General features: G+C 51.3%; 1 protein-coding gene across 1 annotated transcript; it reads right to left on the bottom strand.

Annotated features, from left to right (window-relative positions):
• LOC100757481 (protein-arginine deiminase type-4) lies at positions 1–23,146 on the bottom strand. Its single transcript, XM_027399885.2, has 16 exons — positions 23,055–23,146; positions 18,474–18,654; positions 16,335–16,401; positions 14,043–14,110; positions 12,616–12,733; positions 11,748–11,873; positions 11,141–11,319; positions 10,950–11,053; positions 10,641–10,752; positions 9,479–9,586; positions 5,352–5,506; positions 4,048–4,192; positions 3,800–3,902; positions 1,584–1,654; positions 1,162–1,302; positions 1–398 (listed from the first exon to the last, which is right to left on the bottom strand). Exons 1-16 carry the CDS (start codon positions 23,144–23,146, stop codon positions 165–167), a joined length of 2,004 nt encoding a protein of 667 aa, XP_027255686.1. The 3' UTR covers positions 1–164.
• Between the last annotated feature and the right edge of the window lie 4,489 nt (positions 23,147–27,635).

Below are 27,635 nucleotides of genomic sequence, written 5' to 3'. Positions count from 1 at the left end.
TTTAGCATGTACAAAGATGGGTGACGTAAGCAAGCCACAGCAGGGAGGGGTGGCCACTCCCGGGGAAGCCCAAACATCCCCAGATCTCTCGCTGCCCCTTCCTGCAGAGGGCCCAGCAACCTCTGCCAGGGAAATCTTTGAGGGAGGCTGCTAAAGGCAGTGGCTCAGGGCACCATGTGCCACCACTTGAAGGTGAAGGGTTTCCTTCGAACATTGGTGCCACAGTGAACTTCTCCGTGGTACATGTGGTAGGGTATGAAGTCATCGATGAAGGTGCAGTGTAGACCCAGCGGCTCCAGCAGGGAGCGTACCTTCTCCTCCAGGCAGCAGCTGCCGTTGATGATGGGCCCAAAGGGCTTGGGGATGCCCAGGTACTTGCCCAGAACCAGCATGTTCACCTGCGGGAAAGTGGGGGCCCAGATCAGAGGAGACAGAAGCTAGTGTGGGACCCACAGGTCTAGTGGACTAGCCCTGTGCTTTCAAAGTTATTTTAGCTTTAATTTTACTTTACAAGCATTGGTGTTTTGCCTACATGTATGCCTGTGTGAGGATGTCGGATCCACAGAACCTGGAGTGACAGGCAGTTGTAAACTGCCAGGTGGGTGCTGGGAATTGAACCCAGGTCCTCTGGAAGGGCAACCAGTGAGTGGGAAGAGATACTTGGGGTCACAGTCAAGTAGCAAAGATGTCCATGCTCTGAAAGGTCGAATCTGCCCCCACCCAAGGGAGGGGTTGAAACCACTCCCTCCCTCTGAGGACATGCTCCACATGGGCTTCCTTCCTGGCAAAGGATGCCTCCCAGAACACTTGGTGGCCCATGTTTGTCAGCCTCTGACCCTTGTATGGAAGCCTGGAGGCAGCAGTGGTGGATGGAGCTGGTTTTGAAGCCAGATCCCAGCTTTGCTATCTCTTACCTTCTGTGTGTTTCTGCACTAGTGACCTAACCTCTCTGAACTGCCTCTGGAAAGCAAGGCAATGAGAGAACCCACTCCTGACATTGCTGCAAGGCTTAGAAGAGGCCCTTGGTGCCACGAGGGTCGCATGAGCTTCAGAGGGTGAGGGAAGAGGCACCTGTTCCCGCCTTAGGCCTCTCCTGGTTGCTTGCTGATATTTAAGCCATTTGAATGAGATGACGTTGGATGGTGGCTGTCATCTCCTTACCATGTTTGGGAAGAAGGCTTCAGCCTTCGGCCTCTCTCTGGAGTTCCACACGAGCTTGAAGAGCTGAGGGATGTCAATGATATCACCCTCTGTCAGGCCCAGCTCCCGCTTCAGCACCGTCCGATTCCAGTCAATACAGCTCTGGTGAGGACACCGAGGGGGTGCATTAGGTGAGGAGAAGGTATGGAACAATAGGGATGGGTAAGAATCGGGGTTCAGGCTCCAAGAACCTCCCCTCCCCCCAGCCCCCCTTCCCATCTCTGCCTGTTCCTGGGCTTCAGACCCTGGGCCTGTAGCCAAGCCAATTTGTAGTGAGCATCCCTGAGAGGCTTCCACACCCCCACCCCCCAGGCACCCACTGCTGTCACGGACAGACAGCCAGGCACCCACTGCACCGTCTCCAGGACATCTTGGTTGATTACCTCCACGTAGGCATTCTGGTCTCTTAATTTCTTGTTGGACAGAATATCATTGATCGTCTGCTGTTTTTTTCCTGTCATGGAGGAGAGAGGAAAAAAAAAAAAAGGACCCAATTTAGGAGGCAGGCTACTCACCAGTGAGGGGCGGAGCTGAAACCAGGGTCTCCACCTCTTAGTGGGGATTTTCTGATTCAAGACTCGATCCCCACAGTGCACTCATCTCCAAGGGGATCCTGATTGTTTTGGAGAAGGGGGCTCCAGAAATGTTGTCTTTAATGGTAAATCGTAGCACACTCCAGCACCAGGATTGGCACAGAGTCAAAGCAGCAAGGATGGCTGGGTGACCCCCCTGAATGTCATGTGACACAGAGGACGAGGAAGGAGACTATGGAACAGAAGACCCCAAAGCCTCAGACAGAGCAAAGCCTGAAGTGGCACAGAAGGCAAGCTGCTGCCTGAGAGACAGGGTCCTGGCAGAGTCGACCAATCCAGCTAACAAACTCCACTCCACTGCCACTCCCGATCCAGCCAACTTTGGAGGCCCCAGCACCAAAAAAAGAGGCTGCTATGTCAGTGTCCCCAGGAGGTGGCACTGGCCACCAGGAAAGGGGATCTGCTGTTTAGATGGGGTCTCAGGTCTGCTTGGGAGCAGTGTAGTGTGACTGGACCCCTGACTCAGCGGATCCATCAGAGCTGGAGCAATGAGAGGGACCCTGGTGGTCTGCACTTTTCCAATTCTGAAGCTTTGACCCTTGGTCTCAGAGCCTATTTATATTTATTACTTTTAATTTTTTAAGTGTGTATGATGCCCAAACAGGCTAGAAGAGATCATCAGATCCCCTGGAACTGGAGTTACAGGTAATTGGGAGCCATCATGTGAGCTCTGGGAAACAAACTCCAGTCTTCTGGAAGAGTAATAAGACTCTTAACTGCTGAGCCATCTCTTCAGTCCCTATATTTACTTTTCAGACAGCCTCATGTAGCCCAGGATAGACTCAAATTTGCTATGTAGCCAAGGGTGACCCTGAACTGGTTCTCAGCCTCCCGAGTACTGGGATTATGGGTGTGCACCACCATGTTGGGTTTACTGGTGCTGAGGATAGAATGAGGTTGATGTGTGACAAGAACTCTACCGTTTGAGCTACATCCCCAGCCCCAGATCCTGTTGTGGAATATTCCTTTACACTGTGTGAAGATATGTCACTGTGACTAGTTTAATAAAAAGCTGAATAGCCAATAGCTAGGCAGGATTTCAGGGCAGAGAGAATGCTGGGAAGAAGGGAGGAGAAGCTAGGACAGAGGTAAAAGTCACATGGTAGAATATAGATTAATAAAAATATGGGTTAATTTAAGTTATAAGAGCGAGTTAGAGCCAGGCAGTGGTGGCTCACGCCTTTGGTCCTAGCACTAGGGAGGCAGAGGCAGGCGGATCTCTGTGAGTTCGAGACCAGCCTGGTCTACAAGAGCTAGTTCCAGGACAGCCTCCAAAGCCACAGAGAAACCCTATCTCGGAAAACAAAAACAAAAACAAACAAAAGAACTAGTTAGAAACAAGCTTAAGCTAGTAGGCCTAGCTCTTATAATTAATAAGAAGTCTCCGTGTGGATATCTGGGAGCTGGCAAACAAGGCAGAAAAAGTCTGATGCTGTTAGGAAAGGAGGAGACCGGGTGGGTGTGAGCTCTGTGACAGAGCACTTCCCTGGCTTGCGTGAGACACTGAATTTCATTCTCAGCAACACAGAGACACGGGAAAGGAAAGCAAGCAAGCCAAGGGGGTGGGGCTGGTTTGCTCACCTCGGTCTAACATGCTCAAACATATTTAGAGAAAACTCTTGGGCCCTAGAGGTTCCTTAGCCTCTGACCCCACCTTTTGTATTTACTGAAAACATTCCATCCCAGGGACTTTGTTCAACTCTTTCTCTCTGCTGCCCCTGAGCCTTCTCAGTTCCCTGTCTGCAATTTTCCCTTTCAGTCTCCTCATAGGCCCTTCCATCCCGCTAACCCCTTCTCATGTCCTGCCACCTCCAGAAAGACTTCCCTGAGCTGGACCGACTTAGGCAGCCCCCAAATACCTCTGTTGTCTTAGTAGCTCACTGGGAGCTTGGGGGCCCAGTGCTGAGCATACCCCCCCCCACACACAGTAGGTACACAAATCTCTTTTCACCCACAGGATCTCATGCATGGAGCAAAGGAGACTATAGACAGCCATGACAACTTACTCTTGATCCCCTCGAAAAGCAGTGCCTCACCGTGGCCCTGACTCTGCTGCTCCTGAAATAGCTGGTAGCAGGCTCTGGGGCTGGACATCAGCAGCCGAAAGCCCTGCTGGGAAACACTGGAGTCAAAGGGAGGCTTTGCCCCCTACCCGGGGTTCCCAGAATGGGGGATGGCACCTTCTATCATCTTCCGGTTCCCCACAGAGAAGGAGAGCTGACTTGAAAACCACCCATGCAGAAGGGCTCCGCACCTGCCTGTCGGGTGCTGGGACGAAACTCAAGAACTCATCGATGTGACCCACAAAGAGCCAGTCAGAGAAGAGCCTCACAGGGGCCTGCACCTGCTGGGCGCACAGGAAGTCCTGCAGGGCCTGATTCATGTCCCGGCTCTCCATGCTGTCCTCACAGGGATAAGAAGTTATGACAGCCATCAGCATCATCAAAAGACACAGTGACTAGGCATTCACAAGCGGCCTCGGGATCTGGCCTGTTGACTTTCCCTCATCGAAGGAGGGCGTGGGGACGGTCATTGGACCCTCCTGTGAGATTCCAGCACCTGCCTACACCCCTTCCAGCTATATGTGACTCTGTCCTAACCATATATTGTCACGTGATTGCAAGAGTTGCTAGAGCAGTGGTCTCAACCTGTGGGTCACGACCCCTCAGGTGGAACGACCTTTTCACAGGAGTCTCCTAAGACCGTGGGAAAACAGATATTTACATTACGATTCATAACTGTGGCAAAGTTACAGTGATGGAGTAGCAATGAAACAATTTTGTGGTGGGGGTGGTCACCACCACATGAGGAACTGTGTTTAAGGGTCGCAGCGTTAGGAAGGTTGAGAACCGCTGTGTTAGAGTGTGGCAGTGTGGGAGGAAGGTTGACTGACGAGGGGAGGAGGTGCGTGGATGCCGTGGGGGGGGGGTCATTCATGCTGGCGTGAGGCTTCATGGCCACCCACCCGCCTGTAGTAACCCCTCACCCATGCTCAGTGTAAGCCCAATCCACCCCCAAGTTGGGCCTTGGAAAAACAATTACTTTGGTCAGTTGTTGAGACCTTATCTGGAAAAGTTCACGCAATGGGCGTGGTCATGGGGAGCTGTCCAGGGAGGGTGGACTGGTAGAGGTCTCAAGGCTCCTCCCACCCATGGAAGGGACCCGGAGCGTGGCACTGACACCTGAACAATTTAGGCTTTGTTACTGCAGCTTCCTTGGGGGGAAACTGAGGCACAGCCACTGAGTTACATAGGATCACTGTCAAACCACGGGAAGCCTAGGCTTCATGCGATGGAGAAGTATGGGCTTCGGAGCTGGTCACACTCACTGCCCCACCACAGCTTCTGGCACATAGTAGATGCTCAGTAAATAGTCATTGCCTGAAGACATAGAAGCAAGCAGAGGTAGGCTCTGGAGGTTATTCACCCTACATGTGGATTCTCTCAATGTCTCCTGACCTCCTAGGTTTGGAGAAGGTAAGGGAGGCGCCACTGTGGCTTTTGTCACTGTCCCCTACCCCAGCACCTGGGTCCTGGCCACCCCTCGTGTTCTGCTTACCTGGAATAACCACTGCTCCCGATGAGAATCCTGCCCAGTGGGTATTCCTTCCCTCTGACGGTGACTGGGGGACTCACCTCCAGGTTTCCAAAGGCATCCAACCCTGTGACCTCCATTGCGTAGGGCCCTCGGGTCACATAGCCAAAATTTGGACCCTAAGGTGGGAGAAGGACACACTGAGAATTAGAGGCACTTGTCTCCCAGTGGAAATGGTGGCTGCAGGTTTAGGGCTGGTTTGGTCACAGGAAGGAATTCTGTGGCAGCCAGACAGGAAGTTTATGAGTGCAGTGTGGAGGGGACACTGGATTGAGTCAATGACCCTCGAAAGAGACCAGCTTGTTGGGTTCTCGGCACATGCGCAGAACAGAACCTCAATGCATTCTTTCTGCTCTCCCTTTACAGGCTGGTAACAGGGAATGAGTGGAGACAGGGACTCCTTCCGCCAGTTTGAGGAGGGACAGGAGTCCAAGCCACCCTTGGCTGGCACTTGGTCCTCGCCACCATCACCGGGACCCCAGAGGAAGAGTCTAAAGAGAAAACGATTGTGCTGGGTGCCACTGCCTGAGGTGGCCTTGTGCTGCTCCCCATTGTAGCCCTTCTCTGTCTTGCTGTGTGGGAAGGGCATGCCCAGCTGTGCCTCCATTTCCTGGTGCCAGCAGCTGGCCAGGCAGCCTTGTCATCCATCTGTGAGCTGAGCCCACCACCCACATCACACCTCCAGCCACCTCTGCTCCCCCAGACACAGTTGCTGACACCTGCCTGGCTTCCCATTTGTCCTGCCCGAGCACTGGTGACTCCTCCTCTCATCAACCTTCCCATGGGCCTCTCTTCCCAGGGGACAGCCTGGAGGCCACCTTTGCCTCATCTCTCTCACGATGGCCAGAAAATCCTGCTGGCCTGGTCTTGTAGAGCTACTCAGAGTGTGACCACTTCCCACAGGACCAGTCACTGCTCCTGGTCTTTGCCACTCTGCTCTGCCCCCAAGTCTAATCTCCTTATAGCATAAAGCAGGACACACCCTCCCTGACTTAAAACGTATAGATCCCCCATTTCTCAGACTCTGAACTGACAGCCCCAAAGAGGCAAGCAGCCCCGTCACCTTGCTGTCCACAGCACTGAGCTAGCTTTCACAGCAGTATATTGTTTAAATTCTATTTCTTTTTAAAAATTTACATATTTTTTATATGGTGCCCTCTCTGCATATCCACCTGCACGCCAGAAGAGGGCATCAGATCCCATCATAAACAGCTGTGGATGCTGGGGATTGAACTCAGTGCTCTTAACCTCTGAGCCATCTCTCCAGCCTTCTATTTCTTTTTTTTAAATTAACTTATTTATGTATCCATTATTTTTATTTATGTATGTGTGTGTGTCTGCATGAGTTTATATGTACCACATGTTTGCTGGAGCACACAGGGGCCAGCAGAGGGCGTCAGATCACCTGGAACTGGAATTACAGGTGATGAGTCATTATGTGGGTGCTGAGATCTGAACCTGGGTCCTCGACAAGAACAGTAAATGCTCTTTTAAGATGGAGAGATCAAGCCGGGCGTTGGTGGCACACGCCTTTAATCCCAGCACTCAGGAGGCAGAGGCAAGCGGATCTCTGTGAGTTCAAGGCCAGCCTGGTCTACAAGAGCTAGTTCCAGGACAGCCTCCAAAGCCACAGAGAAACCCTGTCTCGAAAAAACAAAACAAAACAAAACAAAACAAAAAAAAATGGAGAGATCCCTAGGTATGGTGGTGCACACCTTTTATTCTAGCACTTTCCAGGCAGAGGCAGGTGGATTTCTATGAGTTTCAGGCCAGCCTTGTCTACATAAGCCAGTTCCAGACCAGCCAGTGCTACAAAGCAAGACACTGTCTAAAATCAAAACAAAACAAAACAAGGAACAGCAGCTAAAAGAAAGAGAAACCATGGGAAGAGCCACTTCTCCAGTCCTCTGTTTCCTTTTTTTCTCTTTCACATTTTTTTAATACACATACAGAAAGACACGATCAGTCTGTATAGTCCAGAATAGCCTCAAATTGTACTTCCCAAGTACTGCGAGTGTGGATGCACCAGGCCTGGCAATGTGAGAGTTCCCAACATCTTACTGAAAGACCAGCACATGCAGGGCCCACGCCCCTGCCCACCTATAGCCCTAGCAGAGCAGCCTCACACCCTGGCCAGGCCGATGAGAACTAAACTGACTCAGTGGAGACGAAGCAGCAAAATACTCTGTGGGAAATGAGCATGGTGCGTGTGGGGGGGGGGTGGGGGTGGGGTGGGGTGGGGGTGGGGCGGGAGGGTAGAGAGGGGTGCCTGGCATGCAAAGCTGGTTAGTTTTCGTGAACTTGACACAAGATCATCTGCAGAGAAAGAACTCAGTTGAGATGTCTCCACCTGACTGACCTGTGGGTAAGTCTATGGGACATTTTCTTGATTCATGATTGATAATGGAAAGGCCCCGCCCACTGTAGGCAATGCCAGCCCTGGGCAGGTGGTCCTGGGTGCTATTAGAAGGCTGGTTGAGCAAGCCATGAGGAGCAAGCCAGTAAGCAGCGCTTCTCCATGGCCTCTGCGTCAGCTCCTGCCTGGACTTCCTCAGTGATGGACTGTGGCAGGGAAGTGTGAAGCAAATAAACCCCTTTCTTCCCCAAGCTGCTTTTGGTTAGGTTTTATCACAGCAACAGAAGCAAACTGTGACATTGGGGAGGCCCTGACAGCCTCAGGAGAGGCCCTCATGGATAGGACTCTGACCTGAAGGCTGAGGGTCACCTAGCAGCAGAATAGGGAGGCGCACTCCTGGCGGAGGGAATGGCACATGGCCTATGCTAAGGCCTTGGATGAATCCCACAGGCTGGAGGCAGGGAGGGCAGGGAGACTGGTCCATGATGACACTCGTGGGAGGCCTGGTGACAGTTTCCCTGCTACCCTGGTTCTTCTCACTTGCAAGAGTCAGGCGAGGGTGTTGCACATGTACCCAGCTAAGGGCCTGCTGCGGGTTCTTTCCACCCAGGGCTGGATGAGGCAGAGGGGAGATTCCCATGCTGAGGGTCTGTCTATCTGTCTGTCATCGGATGCTGGAGGTCTGGCTTATAACAGGGAAGCTGGTCTTTGAATTATCAAAGTGGTAAGATGTAGCCACTGCAGGAACCAGAATGGCAGGGGAATGGGAAGGTACAAAGTCCGGGCAACAGTAGGCTGGTGCGCCCACCTCCAAAGGGCATGAACTTGCTTCCACCATTGGCTCACACAGGGAGCCCAGCTACAGCTCAGCCACAGGCATAGGGTGTGCCAGGAAGAAGCGAAAGAAGCTGCTGATGAGACAGACATTTCCTTCCAAGCCTCTGGCATGGGGCGGGCTAGTGCCTCTCTCCCTGGAGTGCGAGATAACTCCTGGCTGCAAACCTTGTCTCTCCTTTGTCTGAGGATTCCAGGCCCCAGTACAGGCTAGGGTCTTCCAGACAGGGCAGGGAGGCAGTGTGGGAGGCCCTGATGTCTTCGCCCCGAGCCTCAGTTTCTACCTCTTGTGAAATGGGCCCACAGACAGCATCTCTAATGGTTGTCACATGAAATGAGTCAGTGCCCGCGGAGAAGTCAGCGCCATGGCTGGAAGTCCGCGGGTTCAGTGAGCATACTATTATTTTTACGTATGATGGTGATGACCTGTGCTGAGCTGGCATCGTCTGCCAGACCAGACCAGTGTGACTCACCAACATCTCATGCCCTGATCCCGAAAGTGTTGACTGTGGCTGATAAAGCCCCGCTGATCCTGATGCCCCAACACAGTCCCAGTGGAGCCCCCAAAGGAGCTCCCAAAGGACAAACCATGCCCAAGAGATCAAACTCCTGGCTTGTGGCAAAAGCACTCTTAGGTAGCCCAGGCTACCCCTCACAGTGTTATTCCAAGGACCAGCTGAGCTCATTCATGACTAGGCTCTGAGAAACCAGATCTTATCAGGGTAATGGCTGAAACAGGCAGCTCAACCCCTTGAGTCCCACTGGAGCAGGAATTCAGCTTTGGGGACTAGGCTGCCCAGGGGCAAGGGGTGGCCTGGGGAGAGACAGGTTGAGGAGGGAGGGGCCTCAAGACCAGGGGCACTGGGTGCCTGGGTCTTGGCCAGGCCTACAGGGCTCCTACCATGACTCGTTTGATGGGGAAGTCCTTCAGTCCTCTGTCCCTTGGGGAGTCAAAGACCACAGGTAGAGTCTTGTGGGGAGCCTGGATGTAGCCAATCTCCATTTCATCCTGGAGGGGTGCAGAGAGACCGTCGTATGTGCCATGAAGTCCTGTGCCTGATGCGGTGTGGACCTACCCCACCTGCTAGTCATTGCGGTCAAGAACAAACTCTGTCACTTGAGCCCAGAGAATGGCTCTGGGGCTGCAGACCTGTGTACTACACAGTCTGCTGGGAAAATGAATAGGAGAGAGGCCCTGACTTGGGTGGTGGGGGACCCTGGGCTGTGGCTGGGATGGGTGACTGAGCCTTGTCCTTGAGGACAGTGAGTTCCAGTGTTGGGGTGATTACGGGTGTTGGGGGGTGCTGGGGTCCCCAGAGGGCTCCCGGTATCGCTGGGATAGTCTGAGGCTTCAGTGGGAAGGCTGTTGACTGAGCCCAGGTGAGAGCAGCCTTCTGGATCTCACAGGAACAGGCAGGAGGCCCACCTGGCTCTCTAGGTGTGTGTCCAAGTTTTCAGAAATGAATCTAGTGAGGACCTTGCCCCTCCAGCGGGCAGCTGTGCAGAGTGCGAGGGACAGTCACTATGAGAAGTTACAGGATGGAAACCTTGGCTAGGTTCCTTTCCTTCAGGTGAAAGATGGGGACCTGTGTGCAGCTTCCCAGGGATCAGCCTACATCACAAAGGTGGGATGGAAGGGTGGGACTTAGCAGACAGGAAGAGAGATACAGCCCCACTGGAGGGACGGCATGCATGGAGGGGCAGACCTCAGGGATGGCATGCATGGAGGGGCGGCCCTCAGGGACGGCATGCATGGAGGGGCAGCCTTCATGCTGGCTTTTGATAAGCATGACTGGGCTATGGGTGAGGAGAAGGGAAACATCTGAGGAGAGAAGGGCAAAAGGCACCAGGTGGAAGTCGGGGGATGGGCGTGGAGATGGGGGGCACCGTGGCTCACAGTCTATGTCAGACGAACTCTCAGCTTGAGTGCCCTGGTGTGTGGATCTTCTGAGGCTCCTTCCTCCCTGTCCATCCCAGGAAGGCTGGCCCCCAGCTCTAGGCTGTACCCCAGGAGCCCAAGGCCCACATCTGTCTCTTGACCTCAGGTGGACAGGCAAACATACCTGCATCCACTGGTCATCCAAATTCTCCTCCTCTGGGCACACAGTCAGCTTGCACTTGGCTTTCTTGGTCAGAGCAGTCAATGACCTTAGGAAGTCTTCGTTTTCAGGAATCCTACAAACATTAGCCCTCATGACCTCAGAGGAGTGACTTTAACAGTTTGTCCCTCTCTCCAGGGTCCTGATCAAATTATGGCTTCCAGCGTCTGAGGGCCAGGAGGTTTTTTTTTTTTTTTTTTTTTTCATTCCCAGCAAACATAGCACCCAAGATTCAGGGCTCTCCCTGGTGTACCCAACTTCCTAGAGCTTCACCTGCACACGTATACCTCCTGGGGAGGCTGAGTGTTGGGGGTCATGATCCAGGGGGCCACACGAAATGTCACACTGTCTTGGAACACCAGGGCCTCAGGGAGATCCTGGAGGGGAGAGATGAGAAGAAATGCCACATCAAGCAGGGTCCATCTGCTTCCCCTCCCCTCCCCCACCCCTAGGCTGAGGCCTACCGGGTTAGATTTGTCCAGCAGGGAGACAGTGAGGGGAATGAGCCCCTGGAAGTCAGCGTCAGGGAAAGCAAGACCCTCCACGTAGAAGTCTGTGCTGTGCTGGCCACCTGGCAGGTCTAGGCAGTGGGAGAACTGCTGTGGTCCCAGGACCACCTTGTACCTGGACGGCAGCTTGCCCCCTAGACAGAGGCAAAAGTACACTTAGGTCTAGCATACCTATGTGGCCCAGATTTCCTCTCCTAGGTGCTGAAATGCCCCAGTCACTCTGTGTCTCTACTCAAGGGCCCCTGGAGGTGTTTACAGGAGAGTGGGGGTGGGGGTAGGGGGGAGGGAATCAAAGCTCCAGTTGGGACCTTGTTTTCCTGACTAGAGGGGTCCAGGAAGGGCCAGCTGGGACTTGGCATCTATTGACCTTTCCTCAAGTCACCTCATCTGGAGGCAGAGGACAGAGGCCCGTGCTTGGCACTCAGAATCAAGCACACCGTAGCTGCAAGGGAACTACTTGCCTAAGGGCAGTGGGATAGGGCAGTACCCCATCTGCTGGGCCAGGAAAGGAACACGGGGTCACAGCATCAGAGATGGCAAGGGAAGGGTCAGGCCGACTCACGTGTGGCCCGAAACACTCTCACTTTGCTCATTTTGGCCTTGGGCACGTGCAGCACCAGCTGATACTTGGCAAAGAAGTCTTTGGGAGTCTTCGTACTTAGGGTCATTGGGGACATGTCCTGCAGGTCTGAGACAAGGACAGTGTGGGCTGGGGACTGCTGCCTTCCCAGTGCCCGTCGCCCTCCAGCTGCCTTGGTGCAGCCCACACCCTGCCTCAAATACTGACTGCTACATAGTAGTTGTTTGACTTAGACAAGCTTAACTTCTTGTCTTTTCTTTTTTTTTCTTTCTTTTATTTTTTAAACATTTATTTATTATGTGTAGTGTTCTGCCTGCATGTGTGCCTCCAGGCCAGAAGAGGGCACCAGATCTCATAACGGATGGTTGTGAGCCACCATATGGTTGCTGGGAATTGAACTCAGGACCTCTGGAAGGGCACTCAGTGCTCTTAACCTCTGAGCCATCTCTCCAGTCTCTTTTCTTAACATCTCTGTGCCTCAGTTTCCCCATTCCTTAGGCGCTGGGGTCTTGTGCAATATTTGGGGACCAGCACTCCTTTCTTAATTAGTTTGGGCACCATGTCTGAGCCAAGGCCAGATGTGTGGGCTAGACAGGGGCCACCATGGAAAGTGGAGCCTCTTGGGGCATCAGTAGCCCATGCTAGTCTCTTCTGACTGCTGTGCAACTCTGTCACTTGCTCTCCTGGGACACTTTTCCATTCTTTCCCCTGTAACATGAACATGCTAACACAAACATGCTGTCACTAACCCCAAATTCAGGGGGCTATGTTACAAGACCGCATGGGCAAATGAGCCTGTAGACTGGTAAAGCTCTTGTTCTGGGACCTGGTCGCAGCCTCTATTCTTTACCTTTGTTGTCCAAGATCTTGTCATCCTCAAAATCCATTTTGGAGGACTTTGGGTTCTCTTTGTCACAGTTTACCAACAGGATGGCGCCTTGGCCATACGGGCCCCAGGTCCAGGTGCTCTGGGAAGGCAAAAGACACTGTCGGGAACCCTCTCAGATCCCATCAGCCCTAGGGAGACAAGTGGCTGTTTTTCTCTCCCTCCCACATTGTCTGTTTCTCTCACCCAGCAATTCATGGGCCCAAAGAGTGGGTTTTGGTGGCTCCAAATATAACCAAATCTGAATGTGATTCATCAGTATTTGTGGTCTCTTAAAGACGACATCTACTCTAGTCAAGGCTAGCTTCAACTTCTAATCCTCCTGTCCCCACCTCTGAAAGCTGAGATTACAGGCATGTGCCACCATACCCAGTCTGTGGTGGTGGGCATCAAACCCTGGACTTTGTGCATGCTAGGCAAGTACTATACCAACTCGGTTACATCTCAGCCCCAATCAACCATTCTTAAAAAGGAGCTTGATAGTAAAGTATTCTTTAAAAGTCTTTAAAAATATATTGACTCAACAAACAAATGGAGTCAAATACGTAAGAATATCAAGATTCCCATCCACCCCGCTACTCTCTCGTGAGCACACAGTCACTCCTTCCCGGTGTGAGGGCTACTTTTGGTAACAGGCACCCTCTGCCCAATGCTGAACTAACTCTGGGTGGCCTAGCCTGTAGAGATCTATTTTAATGTGACAGCTTATATAATATTGGGCAAATTGCAATGCTAGACAAGCACTCTAAGCCACACTCTCCCCCTTGCCCTACCATTGATGGACCCCACAAAGGGGCCCAGCATTTAAAGCCTGCCAAAGTGTATACTAGCCACCCACACGAAGTCATGCAGGCAGTTCTGAAGTTCCAAGGACGCTCGAATTCGCCCACATACCCTGGGTTAATAGCGGTCCCCTTTGTTACCCTGACCAACCATCTTTCTTTCTGCAACACACACTCCCTGCCTTGCCTCGATTCTCTGTCCCTCCACCCTTGTCTCTTTTCCCATCTCCATCACTCACCCCCACTCACCCCTGTACATGGGAAACTCTTCCATCAGTCTAATGACTGTAATAAGTCTGGAGAGCATTTCTGAGCCACAGCTGAGACCCATCTATGTATTTTTTTCCTATTACCAGGGTGACAGTAGAGATCCCAGCTTGTAGGCTAACACCATTTCTGAACCCACAATTGCTTGTAAATATGATCTTGTAAAGGAGATGGAATATGCATAAGCCAAAAGGTCACCAGTAATTTCCTGGTAGGTGTTGTCCCTTACAAGTTAACATGAGACATTGGCAAGGTGCCGCTGTTCAGCTCGACACCACCAGGAGGCGCAGTAGGAGAGCACCATGACCCTAAGCGTGTGTATTGATGCACTTTGAGCCTTACCTGATCCTTCTTCGTCCTGGCTGACTTCTTTTTGCCTGTGCGGGTGACATCTGTGCTCAGAGAGATCTCTGAAACCAGCGTGAGAGGGCAGAGTTGGTGAGTGTGAACCGTAAGGCTCTCAAACTGTCTCTGACAGACAGGTCAGCCCCAGGGATGGGAGCCTCTTTACTCCTTCAGAGGGGAAGACATTCCACTCTTTTGTCCCCAAGAAGCCACACTACAATTCGGAGAACAGAGCCAGGCCTTCCGACCACTCTGCCTTCCTTGGGAGCCAAAGCAATTGCTAGCCATCCCAGGGAAGCCTCCACACCCCTGCCAGGTCACCTTGCCAAGTTCTCCAAGAACTCTGGCCACCCGAGTCAACCCATCACCTTCACCTGTTCTTTGTTATTTATACTCGTGTGTCTGTGTCAGAGACAAAACACACAGTCCCCAAATCCACCCTGTGCAAATGTCAAAGCAAGGGACAGGCATGTCTGTGAATTCCTTTCCCTTTATCAGAATGTATGGTCACAACTGCTTCAATAATGTAGACCCATGTGCCTCACAGTGTGACACAGGGACCCATGGCCTGCATGAGAGGAACAATATGACCTTTTGTTATTGTGATATAATAGATACACTAATATACATGATGGGGACATAGCATTAGAGTCACAGTGGCCCTGGCTTCCCCACCTCTCAGTAAATAGTTCTTTGAGCCAATGTGTTCACCTCTTGAGCCTTAGTTTCCTAATCTGTGAAATGGGATCATGGGGTCAAGTTCACTGGGTTATTGTAAGAATTAAATGCAACATCTCAGCACAGGACCAGGCTTTAGAGTAAGCCCCGTTTTATTTAAATGTATACTCATGAAGGAAATTTATCAATAAAAGCGACATCTGGAGATTTTACATGTTTACATTATATATTTAATGCACACTTAGATAAAAAGAGTGTATTGTTCAGGTTGAGATCTCATTAAAAATCGATTTAATTTTTAAAAACTTAGACACAAGGTCTCACTATGTTGTGCAGGAGAGCCTCCAGCTCCTGAACTCTGTGATTCTAAGAATGGATTTAAAAATGATTTTATTATTTTTATTTTTAATTTTGTGTGTATGTGGTGGTGGTGGTGGTGGTGGTGTGTGTGTGTGTGTGGGGGGGGGGAGAGTATATGAATGTAGTTGTTCGTGGAGGCCAGAAGAGGGCATTGGATCCTCTGGAGCTGGAGTTACACATGGTTGTGAGTCACCTGATGTGGGTACTGGGAGCTAAACTCCGGTCCTCTTTTGGAGCAATACATGCTCTTAACCACTGAGCCATCTCTCCAGCTACACTAATAAATTCTATTTAAAGATGGATATTAAAGAAGTATAAGTATGCGGCTAGAGAGACGGCTCAGTGGTTAAGAGCACTGAGTGCTCTTCTAGGGGATCAGGGTTCAAGTCCCAGCACCCACATGGCAGCTCACAACTGTCTGTAACCCCAGTTCCAGGGGACCTGACACTCATGGCAAAAACACCAATGCACATTAAAAAAAACAAGTACATTGCATAAATGTGTTATTGGTGTGATAAAAATGAAACATAAATAATGGTATTTGGGGAACACAGAAATATATATATATATATATATATATATATATATATATATATATATATATATTCTCACATTACAAAGGTATAGAGACTTGTGCATAGAATCCAGGCACCTACTTCCTAGCCTGAGAAACCAGTTATTACACTGTAATGTGAGTCTTCTCCTGCACTTACATTAACTAACTATTGTCAGAGTTCTATGTAGCTGGAAACTCATCTGCAGCTGAGGGTGACCTTGAGCCTCTGACCCTTCTGCCTCTGCCTCTCAGGGGTTGGAGCACAGATGTGGACCTCACAGCTGGTTTATGTAGTACCAGGGATCGAACCTGGGGCTTCAAACTACCTAGGCAAGCACTCTACCCCCATCCCTAGCCCCCATCTGTGTTTCTTTGTGTTCATTCTCTGGGGAAGGGGTATTTATGAATCACCAGGCATCTGGCCAGCTAGAAATGATCATTTTTCTTTGCTTGCTCTAAAGTAAGATCTAGTCATGTCCTGTCTTGGAAAGATGCCCTGCTGGGTGGTGATATGCTGTGTAGAGACAGAAGGCAGCTCTATGATTCCTCCCTCCCTCCCTCTCCTTTTGAGACCAGATCTTACTATTTAGTCCTGGCTGGCCTTGAACTCAGAGATCTGCCTGCCTTTGCCTCCAAGTGCTGGGATTAAAGGTGTGCGCCATTGGCAGCTCTTTGGGACCCTGGTCATCACTTACCCACCCCAGTGAGGTAGAGCAGGGCTTGGATTGGTGAGGTCTTGGGTCCATAATATGAAATTCGAACCTATAAGATAATAACAGACCATTCATGACTTCTCTTAGTCATTCAACAAACACAGTCTGAGCCCTGCTGTGTGCTGGCTTAATCTAGTTCAACTCAGGGTCCCAAGGGAGTCCAGAAATGGAGGGATCCACTGAGCCTGAGAAAAGGGTGAGGGAAGATTTGGCAAGGAGGTGTTTATTGGCTGTCAACTTGACAAAATATAAAGTTATCTGAAAGGAGGGAACCTCAATTCAGAAAATGCCTGTATTGAGAAAGTTCTGACTGTAGGGCATTTTTTAAATTAGTGATTGGTGGGGGAAGGCCCAGCCCAGTGTGGGTGGGGCTGTCCCTGGGCTGGTGGTCCTGGGTTCTATAAGAGAGCAGGCTGAGCAAGCCCACTAGTGAGCAACACCTTCCATGCCCTCTGCATCAGCTCCTACTTCCAGGATCCTTTTCCTGTTTGAGTTCCTGCCCTGGCTTCCTTTCATGATGAACAGTGCTGTGGAAGTGTAAGCTGAATAAACCCTTTCCTCCCCAACTTGTTTTGGTCATGGTATTTCATCACAGCAATAGAAACCCCAACTGTAGCTTGAGAAGTTCTCAGAAGGGGAGTAGGGGGTCAGCAGCTGGAAATGAGGTTCAAGAGGCATAAGAGGGAAAGAGAGGCAGGTGGTAGCTCTGTGCAAACAGGGAGGCTGGGGTGGGTCATTACACTGTGAAGATGTGTTGCTCTCATTTGTTTAATAAAGAGCTAAATGGCCAATAGTTGGCAGGAAGAGGTTAGGTGGGACTTTTACACAGGAAGAGAGCTCTGGGATGAAGAAGGGTGGAGTTGTCAGGAGACGTGGGGAGAAGCAAAGTGAACATGCCATACTGAGGAAAGGTTACTGAGCCACGTGGTAGAACGTAGATAAGAAATATGGGCTAATTTAAGTTATAAGAGCGAATTAGTAACAAGCCTAAGCTATTGGCAGAGTATTTATAATTAGTAATAGTCTCTGTGTGGTTATTTGGGAGCTGGCTGGCAGGACAGAAAATTCCACCTACATGCAAGCTGGTGTGGTGATTTGCTGCAGCGGCCACTGGAAACTAACATCAGGGCACAGAAGGTGCCCCTGGGGGCTCCCTGCCTGTGACCTTCAGGGACCCCATGGCCACATATATGAGGTCTACCTGCATGTTACCTGATGCCCACAAGGACTATAGCCTCCTACGCCAGTGCCTTGCTTATTTCTGCATGAGATGGTGTTTATTAAACAGTTGCTAAGTGGATGAACTTGATCCGGATTCCAGCCTTCACAGGCCCCTGCAAGCTCCACTGTGAACTTGACTGCATTTAGAACTGGGAGACCCACCACTGGGTGTACCTATGAGCTTGTTTCCAGCGAGGTTTAACTGAGGAGGGAAGTCCCACTCGGGATGTGGTGATGGCACTGTCTGGTGGGCTAGAGTCAAGACTGAGTGGAAGGGAGACGGAGAAAGCAAGCTGAGCACCAGCATCCGTCTCTCTCTGCTTCCTGACCGAGGATGCTGCCTCAGGCCCCTGTCACTGAGCTCTCCTGCCATGATGGACTGTGCCCCTAAGCTGTGAGCCAAAATAAGCCCAGCCTTCCTTAATCTGGTTTTTATTGGGTATTTGATCCCAGTGATGAGTACAAGATTGACAAGCATCCGTGTCCTATCCATGAGGACACTGTGGAGGGAGGAGTCACTGAGAACTTGGCCAGGAGAAGGAGACTCTCCCAGAGTGAGCCCTGTACATGGAATCAGACTGGGTACAGCAGCTGTGGGGCTGACATCTCCCACCCTCAGCCCCCCACTCCAGGCACCAGGGCCCCACACCACCCTACCCACCAGACCCTTACCCTATCCCACCAATCAGCCCCCAGCCCACCAATCAGTCCCCGAGCCCACCTTCAGCCCCCTACCCCAGCCTCATTCCCCTCCACCCCCCCACTGCCCACCTCCCAGGCTCCAACCCACCCTCCTTAGCCCCCTCAGCCAAACCCCCTCAACTCTTCATTCCCCCACCCTCAGCCCTCCACCCACCCCACCCAGAAGGTCCCCCCCTGCACCCCAGTCATCACACCCACCTTTTGGTCATCTGTGTGGCCGCTGGCTGCTTTGACCTGTAGGGTCACCTCCAGCTCTGGGTCCAGAGGCCATTTGGAGGCACCAGTGGTGTTCTTCTTGGCTGGAGGACTGTGAGCAACATGTACAACCACTCCTGGCGAGGCTGTGATGCCAAAGGACGTGCAGCCCTTAGGGGCAGAGCTGTGGAGTGAGACAGGGGCCAGCAGAGGCACTGGTGGTGAGAGGGCCTGGCCCACCACCACACTGGTCCCAGCCGTCCCCCTTTCCCCGGCAGGAAGAAACACAGGCCACCAATGGGCTTGCTCTGGCCAGACAGTAAATATGGTATGATTGCCAGAAAGGAATGAGAAAATAGAATGGGAATCCTCAGACTGGAGGCCTTACACTTGAACTAGAGAGACAGCAGCAGGAGGTGTGTAACAAAGGTACCTCCTGCACACCCATGGAGCAGTGTGCACACAGGGGACCTTCAACAGTGGACATGCCAAGAGCTGTGTGCATATAAAGAATCGCACACAGGGGACTGGAGACAGGGCTCAAAATATATCCCACAACAAAAACCCCACAACCACAGCCAAAACAAAACCACACAGATTTCGGAAGTTGTGACAGGACAAATAATCTTTTTTTTTTTTTTTTTTTTTTTTTTTTTTTTTTTTTGAGACAAGGTCTCACTATATAATCCTGGCTATCATGGAACTCACTCTGTAGACAAGGCTGGCCTGGGACTCATAGAGATCTTCTTGCCTCTGCCTCCTGAGTACTGGGATTAAAGGCGTGCACCATCACACAGGGAGGCAGAGCAGGTAGACATTCTTGAGGCTCATCCTCTTACAAACAACATGAGTTTGAGAGGGAGTAGCTGAGGGGACAGGAGTAGCATTGGAGACCAGAGAGGGAGGGGAGGAATGAGGTCAGTATGGTACTCGTGTATGTATGAAATTCTCAAAATAAAATTTATAAAAGTTGTTGGGGGTCAAGCTCAGAGGTCCTGACAAAAGGACAAAGGGAACTTCAGTTCTTGGTCCTTGCTTGGGGTGGACTTGGCAAGAAGGTCCATCTGGGCCTTGAAGGAGTTAAGGTTTCAGTTCCTGGGCATCTGATTCTTTTCTGGGGAAGAGACTGGGGTTGTCCATCCAGGGCTACTGTGTGCTCAGTCGTGATGCTCTTGAGACACCATGTGTTCCCTTTGTGCAACACTGCTTGGCTAGCTTCCTGCTGACTTTGTAGCGTTGTGTGATAGCTTTCTGCTGTCTCTGCCCCTCCTTTCAGTAAACTGATTAGAGGGTGCTCTAGTTCTCCATAAACTCTTGGTGCAAGCCATCAGCTTAGGCAAGATCTGGTCTCAACTTCCCTATCTTTGTCTTCTCATCTTCAATGACCCTGTCATTGAAGAACCACCCACTGCAGGTCCAGGTCAGATGAGCTTAGGACCATCTCCAGGGATACACTTTCCCTATCGGCATTCTTCAGCCACCTGCCACAGGCAAGGCGTGGTCCTAGGCACAGGAGCAGCTGCCTCAGCCTCCCCTGGAAACAGGAAGACAGGTTCCCAGGCTTGGTCCTCAGACCTGTTGCTGCAGACTTGGAACCCAGTGATCTGAGCTTCCTCCTGTCCCCAGGGTGCTCTGTGCACCCTCAGGCATGAGAACCACACCCAGGAAGCTACTGAAAGGCAGCTGCTGAGTTACCCAACTGAGTGGAAGCTGAGGGACCTGGAACCTAGGCTCAACCAGGCACAAATGAAGCTGGTGGCTGAGAAAACCTGTTGTTGTTATTATTATTATTACTATTATTATTATTTTATGAGGCGATTGTTTAATTTCAAAGTCAACAGAACCTGCTGGACAGGATGAAGAGCAACGCCCAGGTTTCTTTCTCAAGCGACTCTGAGGTGATGAAGCTGGGGGCAGGGAGCAGTTGCCGGCTTGGGTCAGCAGTAGTCAGGACAAGCACATGGGCAATGGGGAGCCAGTGTGGGTTGTGGAGGGAGGGAGTGACAGAGACCGTCACAGTGAGGTCAGTGAAGGAGGAAGCTTCTCTTGGACAAGGTCACAGGGCAAGATTGGAGGAGCCTGATTTCTGGAACATTCTCTCTCCTTTCTCTTTTCCTCATCCCCACCTTTTGAATCCACACTATACTCCAGGGTCAAAGCTATATGAGCAAAGAAAGCAAAGAGAGACTTTTCTGGAGGATTGTGGGAAAAGGCTGGGAAAAGACGTGGGGACCTGTCTGGTGAGAGGGGGATGAACAGCCAAGGGTTTTATTTTTTGTAGTGCATTTTCTTTCTTCCTTCCTTCTCTCCTCCCTCCGTCCCTCCGTCCCTCCCTCCCTCCCTCCCCCCTCCCTCCCTTCCTTCCTTCCTTCATTCCTTCCTTCCTTCCTTCCTTTCTGTCTGTCTTTCTGTCTTTCCTCCTCTTTCTGCAAAAAAAAATTCCCAGGTGACTGAGCGTTAATGAGACCCCCTTTTGTGCTCAACTTTCTTTTACTTGGTCAGCAAAACAGAACACCACAATGTGTACTCAAATGCACTTGAGTACACTCGTGCACACACACACACACCCCACACACAGTAATTATTCACCTAATCCATAGCACTCACTCCCAGCATAGGCTGGTGGTCCCAAATAGGGACACAATTCAACACCACTCATCTCAAACCACTTGTGCCTCTGTTTATCCCCTCAACACAAGTGAGAGGGCGTCCTCACCTGGCTGCCATGCTGCTGGGGTCAGGAAGCAGGGTGTTATCACTAGCCCTGGGGACCCTGACTCAGCAGCCTGGGCTAAGGGTTGGCTCTGATAGCACAGCCTGCTAGGAGCAGTTAAACATCTGTCTGTCTATCTATCTATCTATCTATCTATCTATCTATCTATCTATCTATCTATCCATCCATCCAGCAGATCTAGTCAAGTAAAAAACACAAGGATCTGAGTTTGATCTCCAGAACCCATGCATAAAAGCTAAGCGTGGTAGCTGGACATAGTGGCATACGCCTTTAATCCCAGCACTTGGGAGGTAGGGCAGGCAGACAGATCTCTTTGAGTTCAAAGCCAGCCTGGTCTACAGCAAGAGTTCCAGGACAGCCAGAGCTACACAGAGAAACCCTGTCTCAAAAAAAAAAAAAAAAAAAAGGTAAATCCCCATGCTCGGGAAGCAAAGACACCAGCCAGCACGTCACTCTTCATGGCCATCACATGACCTGACCCTGACATCTCCTGCCTCCTCTCTTGTCCCCTGTAGCCCTTTCTCACATGGCAACCAGTATTTAGGTTTAACCAAGACCACACATGGTATTCCATTGCCCAACACACCTGCATGGCAGTCCATGGCAAACCAAGCCTTGAAAAGAGCAGAAGTCCTTCCAATGCCCCACCCAAGCTATACAGGACGCTGCCCCTGCCCAGGGCACCCCTCCCATTCTTGTCTTCTTGCTCCTCTTCCTACTGACTGGACATGCCCATGCCTCAGGTCCTTTGCACTAACTATATTGACTCTTGCCAGGGGACAGACAAACGTCCACATTGTCATCAACACTCCTGTCTAATCAAATGTCACTGTTCTGATCTCCCCATTGGAAAACGGAAATTAGGATTAGCCAGATAGTTCAATGGGTGAAGGCGTTTGCTAACAAGCCTGATGAGGTGAATTCCATTCCCAGAACTCACGAGATGAAAGGAAAGAACCGACTCTCACAAATTGTCCTCTCTAACCTCTGAACACAGAGCCTGAGGAATGCACCCGAGTTTGTCCTGGCCTCCACACACTCCCCCACACACCTGAATCTACAACCATGTATACACCTGCAGACATGTGCAAAAGAACCACCATGACCTTGACCAAGGGAGGACTAACCTAGGATCCTGGCAATGACACTGGGCTAGCTCTGGCCCCTGTCATCTCTGCACCCACACTCAAGCAACTCATTCTCTGATGACACCAAGCCTCTCACCAGTGTTCTGGGGACCCCTGAGACCCTGAGTGTTTTCCTGCTGCTGGTGTGAACCAGCTTCTGACCGTGGGCAATTCCCAGAGACTTTTATGGACATCACTGGGACTACAGTTCTGTGGGGTCAGCTACAGTAATTCCCACATGAAAGGCAACACCAGACTCTACCCTGAGCGTCCTCCACTGACCTAGAACCTGGCAAAGGTCTCAGCCTATATTTGATGAATGAACAAGGGAATGGAAGAATGAACAAATAAATAACTGTTGGGGATCTGCCTGGCACTGTGCAGAGTATCTAAAAAACTGCACTGTGGATTACCTAACATACAGCACCGTGGAGAACTTAACAAACAAACATGTTTGCAATTGTCACACTTAATCTTCAGAGTCATTTCACCCGGTAGGGAAACTGCGGCTTAGTTGCTCTAGCCCATTAGCCTACAGCAGAGCCTGGCAGCAGAGGTATTTATACCTCACAGAGAACTGGCTGTGGTGGGTCCTGCACCTCCAGGCTTATCTCCCTAGCAGATCTCTTGCCCAGAGCCTGAGCCCGGCCCAGCAGCACCCCGCCCCTGCTGGCATTGCCCACCCCGCCCCACCCCCACAGGCTCAGGAGCTTTCCCTCTCACCCACAGACATCCAGCGGGGTCTCGGTGCCCACCACACACACAGCATGGGTGGGCTGCTCAGGGGCCACGTGGATCACCGTGCCCTGGGCCATCCTCTGGCAGCAGGCAGCAGGAGGCCCCTGGGCTGGTTCCTTTATATTACCAGATGAGGCCATGAGTCAGCACCTGCCCTGCCCCAGAGGCCCAGCCCCTTGCCACTCAGGTGCCTCAGTGGGCTACAGAGCCTCCTCTACCCTGGGACATCAGGACCCCCAGATGGGTGTCCATGGTGGGCTTGGCAACAGAAGAGTCAAGCGCCCTGAAGCCTGGGAGGGGAGAGCATAGCCCGTGCTCTTCACCACCCCTGCCTGGGCCAGGACTGGATGGTCTTGCCGAAGCACAGAAGCCCACGTAACAGGACATTGGAAAGAAGGACAGCAGGGCAGGGGGACGCTAAGGGTCATGCTGGGTGTGGCTGAGTCACCCAGGGTCTTCTCATGCGGACTGGCTCTCTGCTGTTACAGGAATGCTCTCAGGAGAGCCTAGGAAGCATGCAGTGTTACTGTCCCCTCCCCCATCTCATCCTGGAAGCAGCTCTGAGGTCAGCACTCATTATCACATCCACTATCTGGAGGGAGAAACTGAGGCACAGGGAGGCTTCACGGTCAGCTAGGATTTGAACAGAGGCGTCACCACAGGGTAGGGCCTTTATTAGCAGCCTGCCCAGGTGACGTGATCTTTTCAGACCATAACACAGTGGCTTCTCACTGTAACACCAGGCATCCAAGGGCAGGTGACTACTAGTCCATTTTATAGACGGGAAAACCGAGGCACAGGGAGGGAAAAGGCACTTGTCCTGGGGGCCATGGATTGTCTGTGGCAGGGCTGGGAGGGGAAACCCAGTTGCCTGACTTAGAAGTGAAGTTTGCTATATACCCTGGGTGTCTGCCTCTAGGGGGCCTCCTCCGTGAGACCAGATGGTACAGGTGTGGGCTGCGCTGGCCGGAGGCTCTCACGAGGGCACAGCACCTGGTACCAAGTCTGTCTGCTAATGAGGTAAATGGAGGGGGGTAGGATAGTGGGGGGTGGACAAGTTTCAACAGGGAGCGCCCAGAGAAAGTGTGTCCCAGGAGCTGCAGCGGGTGCAGGGTTGGGGGAGGGGAACTGGGGTTTTCATCTTCTCATTTGGCTTTGAATGAAAGACTTTGCCTCAGGAGAGATGAGTTGGCTGCAGCATCAGACAGATGTGAACACATGGCCTCTTTGCCAGCATCCCCAGAGCTGGGAGGAGGCCACTGGGGCCCCGAGAGGCCAAGAAAGGCTCCCAGGTGCAGCAATCCCCAAACAGGAGCTAGGATCAGGGTCACTTCCTGTCCTCTGGAGGATTTGACCCAGCCATATGCTCTACATGACCTGGTTCACAGTAGACCCAAACTAAGCCCAGTGTCTCAGGCTGGTCATGTGATTAGGAGTGTCTGTCTAACAGCAGGAGGGAGCCCTCAGGCAACACACGGCTTTCATTTTGTACATGGAGAAAATGAACACAGAGAGGGTATTGATAGACCCACTGTCACGCAGCAAATCAGGGGGAGGGCCAGAAGGTACTCAAGTCTCTCCTGGAATAGCTTTCTTGCTTCATCCTTCTCTCTCTGTCTCTCCTTTTAAATGGGGCAAGCAGAGCAGGCAGCATTTGATCAGACTTGACTTGAGGGGCTGATGATGCGTATTTGGCCGTTCTCTAGGAAAAGCCAGCACAGCTGTGTTATAATGACACTGCAGGAGTCAGTCTGTCCTTCCCTCACAGGAGTCCAGGGGCTCCAACTCAGGTCTCCGGGCTTTGTGTCAAACACCTGTTGAACCATCATCTCCCTGTTTCTCAACTTGATTTTTGAGACAGGTTCTCTCACTGGTCAGAACCTACCTGCTTCCTGGGAGCCCCAGGATGTCTCTCTGCCTCCTCAACGCAGGGATTCAAGCGTGTGCCTCCACCCCTGCCTGGCCTCATGTGTCACCTTGTGTGCACATGTCATTGTGTACAAGACTGTGTGTACTCAGGTAGAAGCCACAGGGCAACATTGGGTGTCTTCCTTGATTGCTCTCCACTTTATTCTTTGAGACAGGGTCTCTCTTTGAACCCATACTGATTGGCTAGATTTTCTGACCAGTGAGCCTTACATATGTGCTCCTGCTTCCAACTCCCCAGACTGAGACTACAGGCAAGGCTGCTCTTTATATGGGTGCTGGGAATAGAACTCAGGTCCTCATGATTGCAAAGCAAACACTTTACTGGCTGAGCCATCACCCCAGACTTTAACCACCGGCTATTGAGATGTGTATGTATTTAAGATGCACAGTGTGATATGGATGTTTTCGCTGTTGTTGAATTATTATTACTCCTCCTCCTATTATGTGATAGGGCATGAATAGAGGTCAAAGGACAAATTTGGGGATCCATTTTCCCCTTCCACCTTTACATAGGTTCTGGGGATCAAACTCAGGTCGTCAGGCTTGGCGGCAAGCTGCTTTACCCTCCAAGCTGTCTTGCTGACCCAAGGTAGCCATTGTCAAATGGTGGCGACAATCCAGCTGACTAACGCATCCATCTCCTCACATAGGGAACTGTATTGGTGACGCGCTTGCTTAGCCTGCCCCTGTTGGTGGGCACTTAGATTCTTTTCGTGTCATGAGATCTTGCAGAGCAGAGCCATGCCGGAAGCATAGCCTCTCTTCCAGATACTGATTTATTTCGTCTACACCCACAGAAGTAAGATGGCAGAGTCAGACGATTGCTTTCCAAATGATCCTATCAAACCACACCTCCGTGAGCTTGCTCCTGGTCATCGCTGCCCAGTCCCTGTTTGCGTGGTTTCTGTTTCCATGGTGTCATTTGCTATTGATGTTGGGCGTCCGGCATTAGTCAGGACAGGCCTTGCAGGTGCCTTGTGACTTTAAAGAGTCACCCCTGTGGCTTTGGCTGTCAGGACTGCAATCACATCTCTCCGCAGCAACTTAAGGGCTGGGCCAGCAGCCTTCAGGAATAACATTGGCATCTGGACTTGAACCTGGGTCGGGTTTAAAACAACACAGACACCTGCACTTTCCTCAGCTATGCGTGGGTCATTCTCTTCCTGGATGTGTTTATCTGCCCGGTGGATTCACACCCAGCGGAAGGCTGCCAGGCAGGGCTGGGCTGCACAGTGGCCCGGTGTGGTCAGGGTTGCCCTGGGCTCCTTAGCTGCTGCTAGCTCTTCAGTGCTTCCATTCCCTGACTTCCAGACCTCACCAAGCTCCCCACTAATGAAGCAGGGCCACTCATCGTCTTCAAGGGTCCTGTGGTGTAGAATGAACAAGCTTCTGGCGGTTACAGAAGTCGTAAGTAACCATAACCATGCTCACACCCCTGGACTGTGTCCTGCTCTCCCAGTCTCAGCAGCTGGCTGTTTACACACCATCCTCCCATCACTGGCAGGTACATCGTCTTCCATAGTCTCAAGGATCCAGGCCTTTGATTCTTTGTGATGCTATTATTGCTGAATTTTGGGTCATAGTCTGAGAAGCCAGGCTGAGCCACTCAAACTCAAGAAGCCAATTAAAACAACCATCTAATAGCAAAGAGCAGAAAAAGGAGAGTTAGTCAATGTGGCCACATTGGGAAGAGGGACAAAGAGATACAGTGATCTTCTCAAGTCCATCTTCAGGGGCCTGAAATTTAAGTACCAGGCTGGAGAGATGACTCAGTGGATAAGAAAGCTTGATGCCCTTGCAGAGGACCTGAGTTCAGTTCCCAGCACCCACATGGTGGTTCACAACTGAAGTTTCTACACCCTATAAGCCTCTCCACTGACGCAGCAATCCAAATCAGACCAAATCAAACCGAATTTGAAAAAGCCCAGGTTTAATGGATACAACATTCCTGGATGATTTTCCAGCCTCCCAGAGAGGAGATGAAAAAGAGAGACTGGAAAACCACAGGTATGTTTTCTGGGGGTGGGGAGAGCAGTTTAAATACTCTGTGGGAGTGATCTTGAGCATCTCTGGGGGAGAGGTCATCATTTGGCAGGCTTTCTGAGATGCCCAGGGTTTGGAGTGCGATAGGGGATGGGGGATTGATTGGGTGAAACTTCCACCAGAACATCTCAGACTCTTTGGGTATATGGATGCCAGGGGCTGGGCTGAACCTTCCATCAGAGCAACAACCATCTGTGATTCCAGTTGCAGGGGGTCTGATGCCCTTTTATGGCTGCTGTGGGCACACAGAGGCACACATACATATAAATAAAAAAGTTTAAAAGATCTTTAACATTTAAGTAGAGGGCCAGGGATCTACATGTCTAAGCGTGTCATGATCAAGGCATTGTCCAACCCACTGCTGACCTGTCATTGTCTGGGCTCTAGTGTCTTCAGAAGGGCAATCTAGCAAACCGTCAGCATTTGTGGGAGGCACTACTTGGGAGACAAATGTAACCTCCAGCTGATGCTGGGTTTTAGCCTTTTCCTTCACCCACCGTGAGATACCTTCGGGGAATTCCAATGTTGGGGTGACCATTGTTTCAATAGTCTAATAGGGACTATTGAAGAGTGAAGGACACTAGTGTCTTTTAA

The sequence above is a fragment of the Cricetulus griseus genome, chromosome 2 (genome assembly GCF_003668045.3).
Source record: "Cricetulus griseus strain 17A/GY chromosome 2, alternate assembly CriGri-PICRH-1.0, whole genome shotgun sequence".
NCBI classification, from domain to species: Eukaryota; Metazoa; Chordata; class Mammalia; order Rodentia; family Cricetidae; genus Cricetulus; species Cricetulus griseus.
The sequence above is the reverse complement of the archived record's forward strand: the minus strand, read 5'-3'. Positions and strand labels throughout refer to the sequence as shown.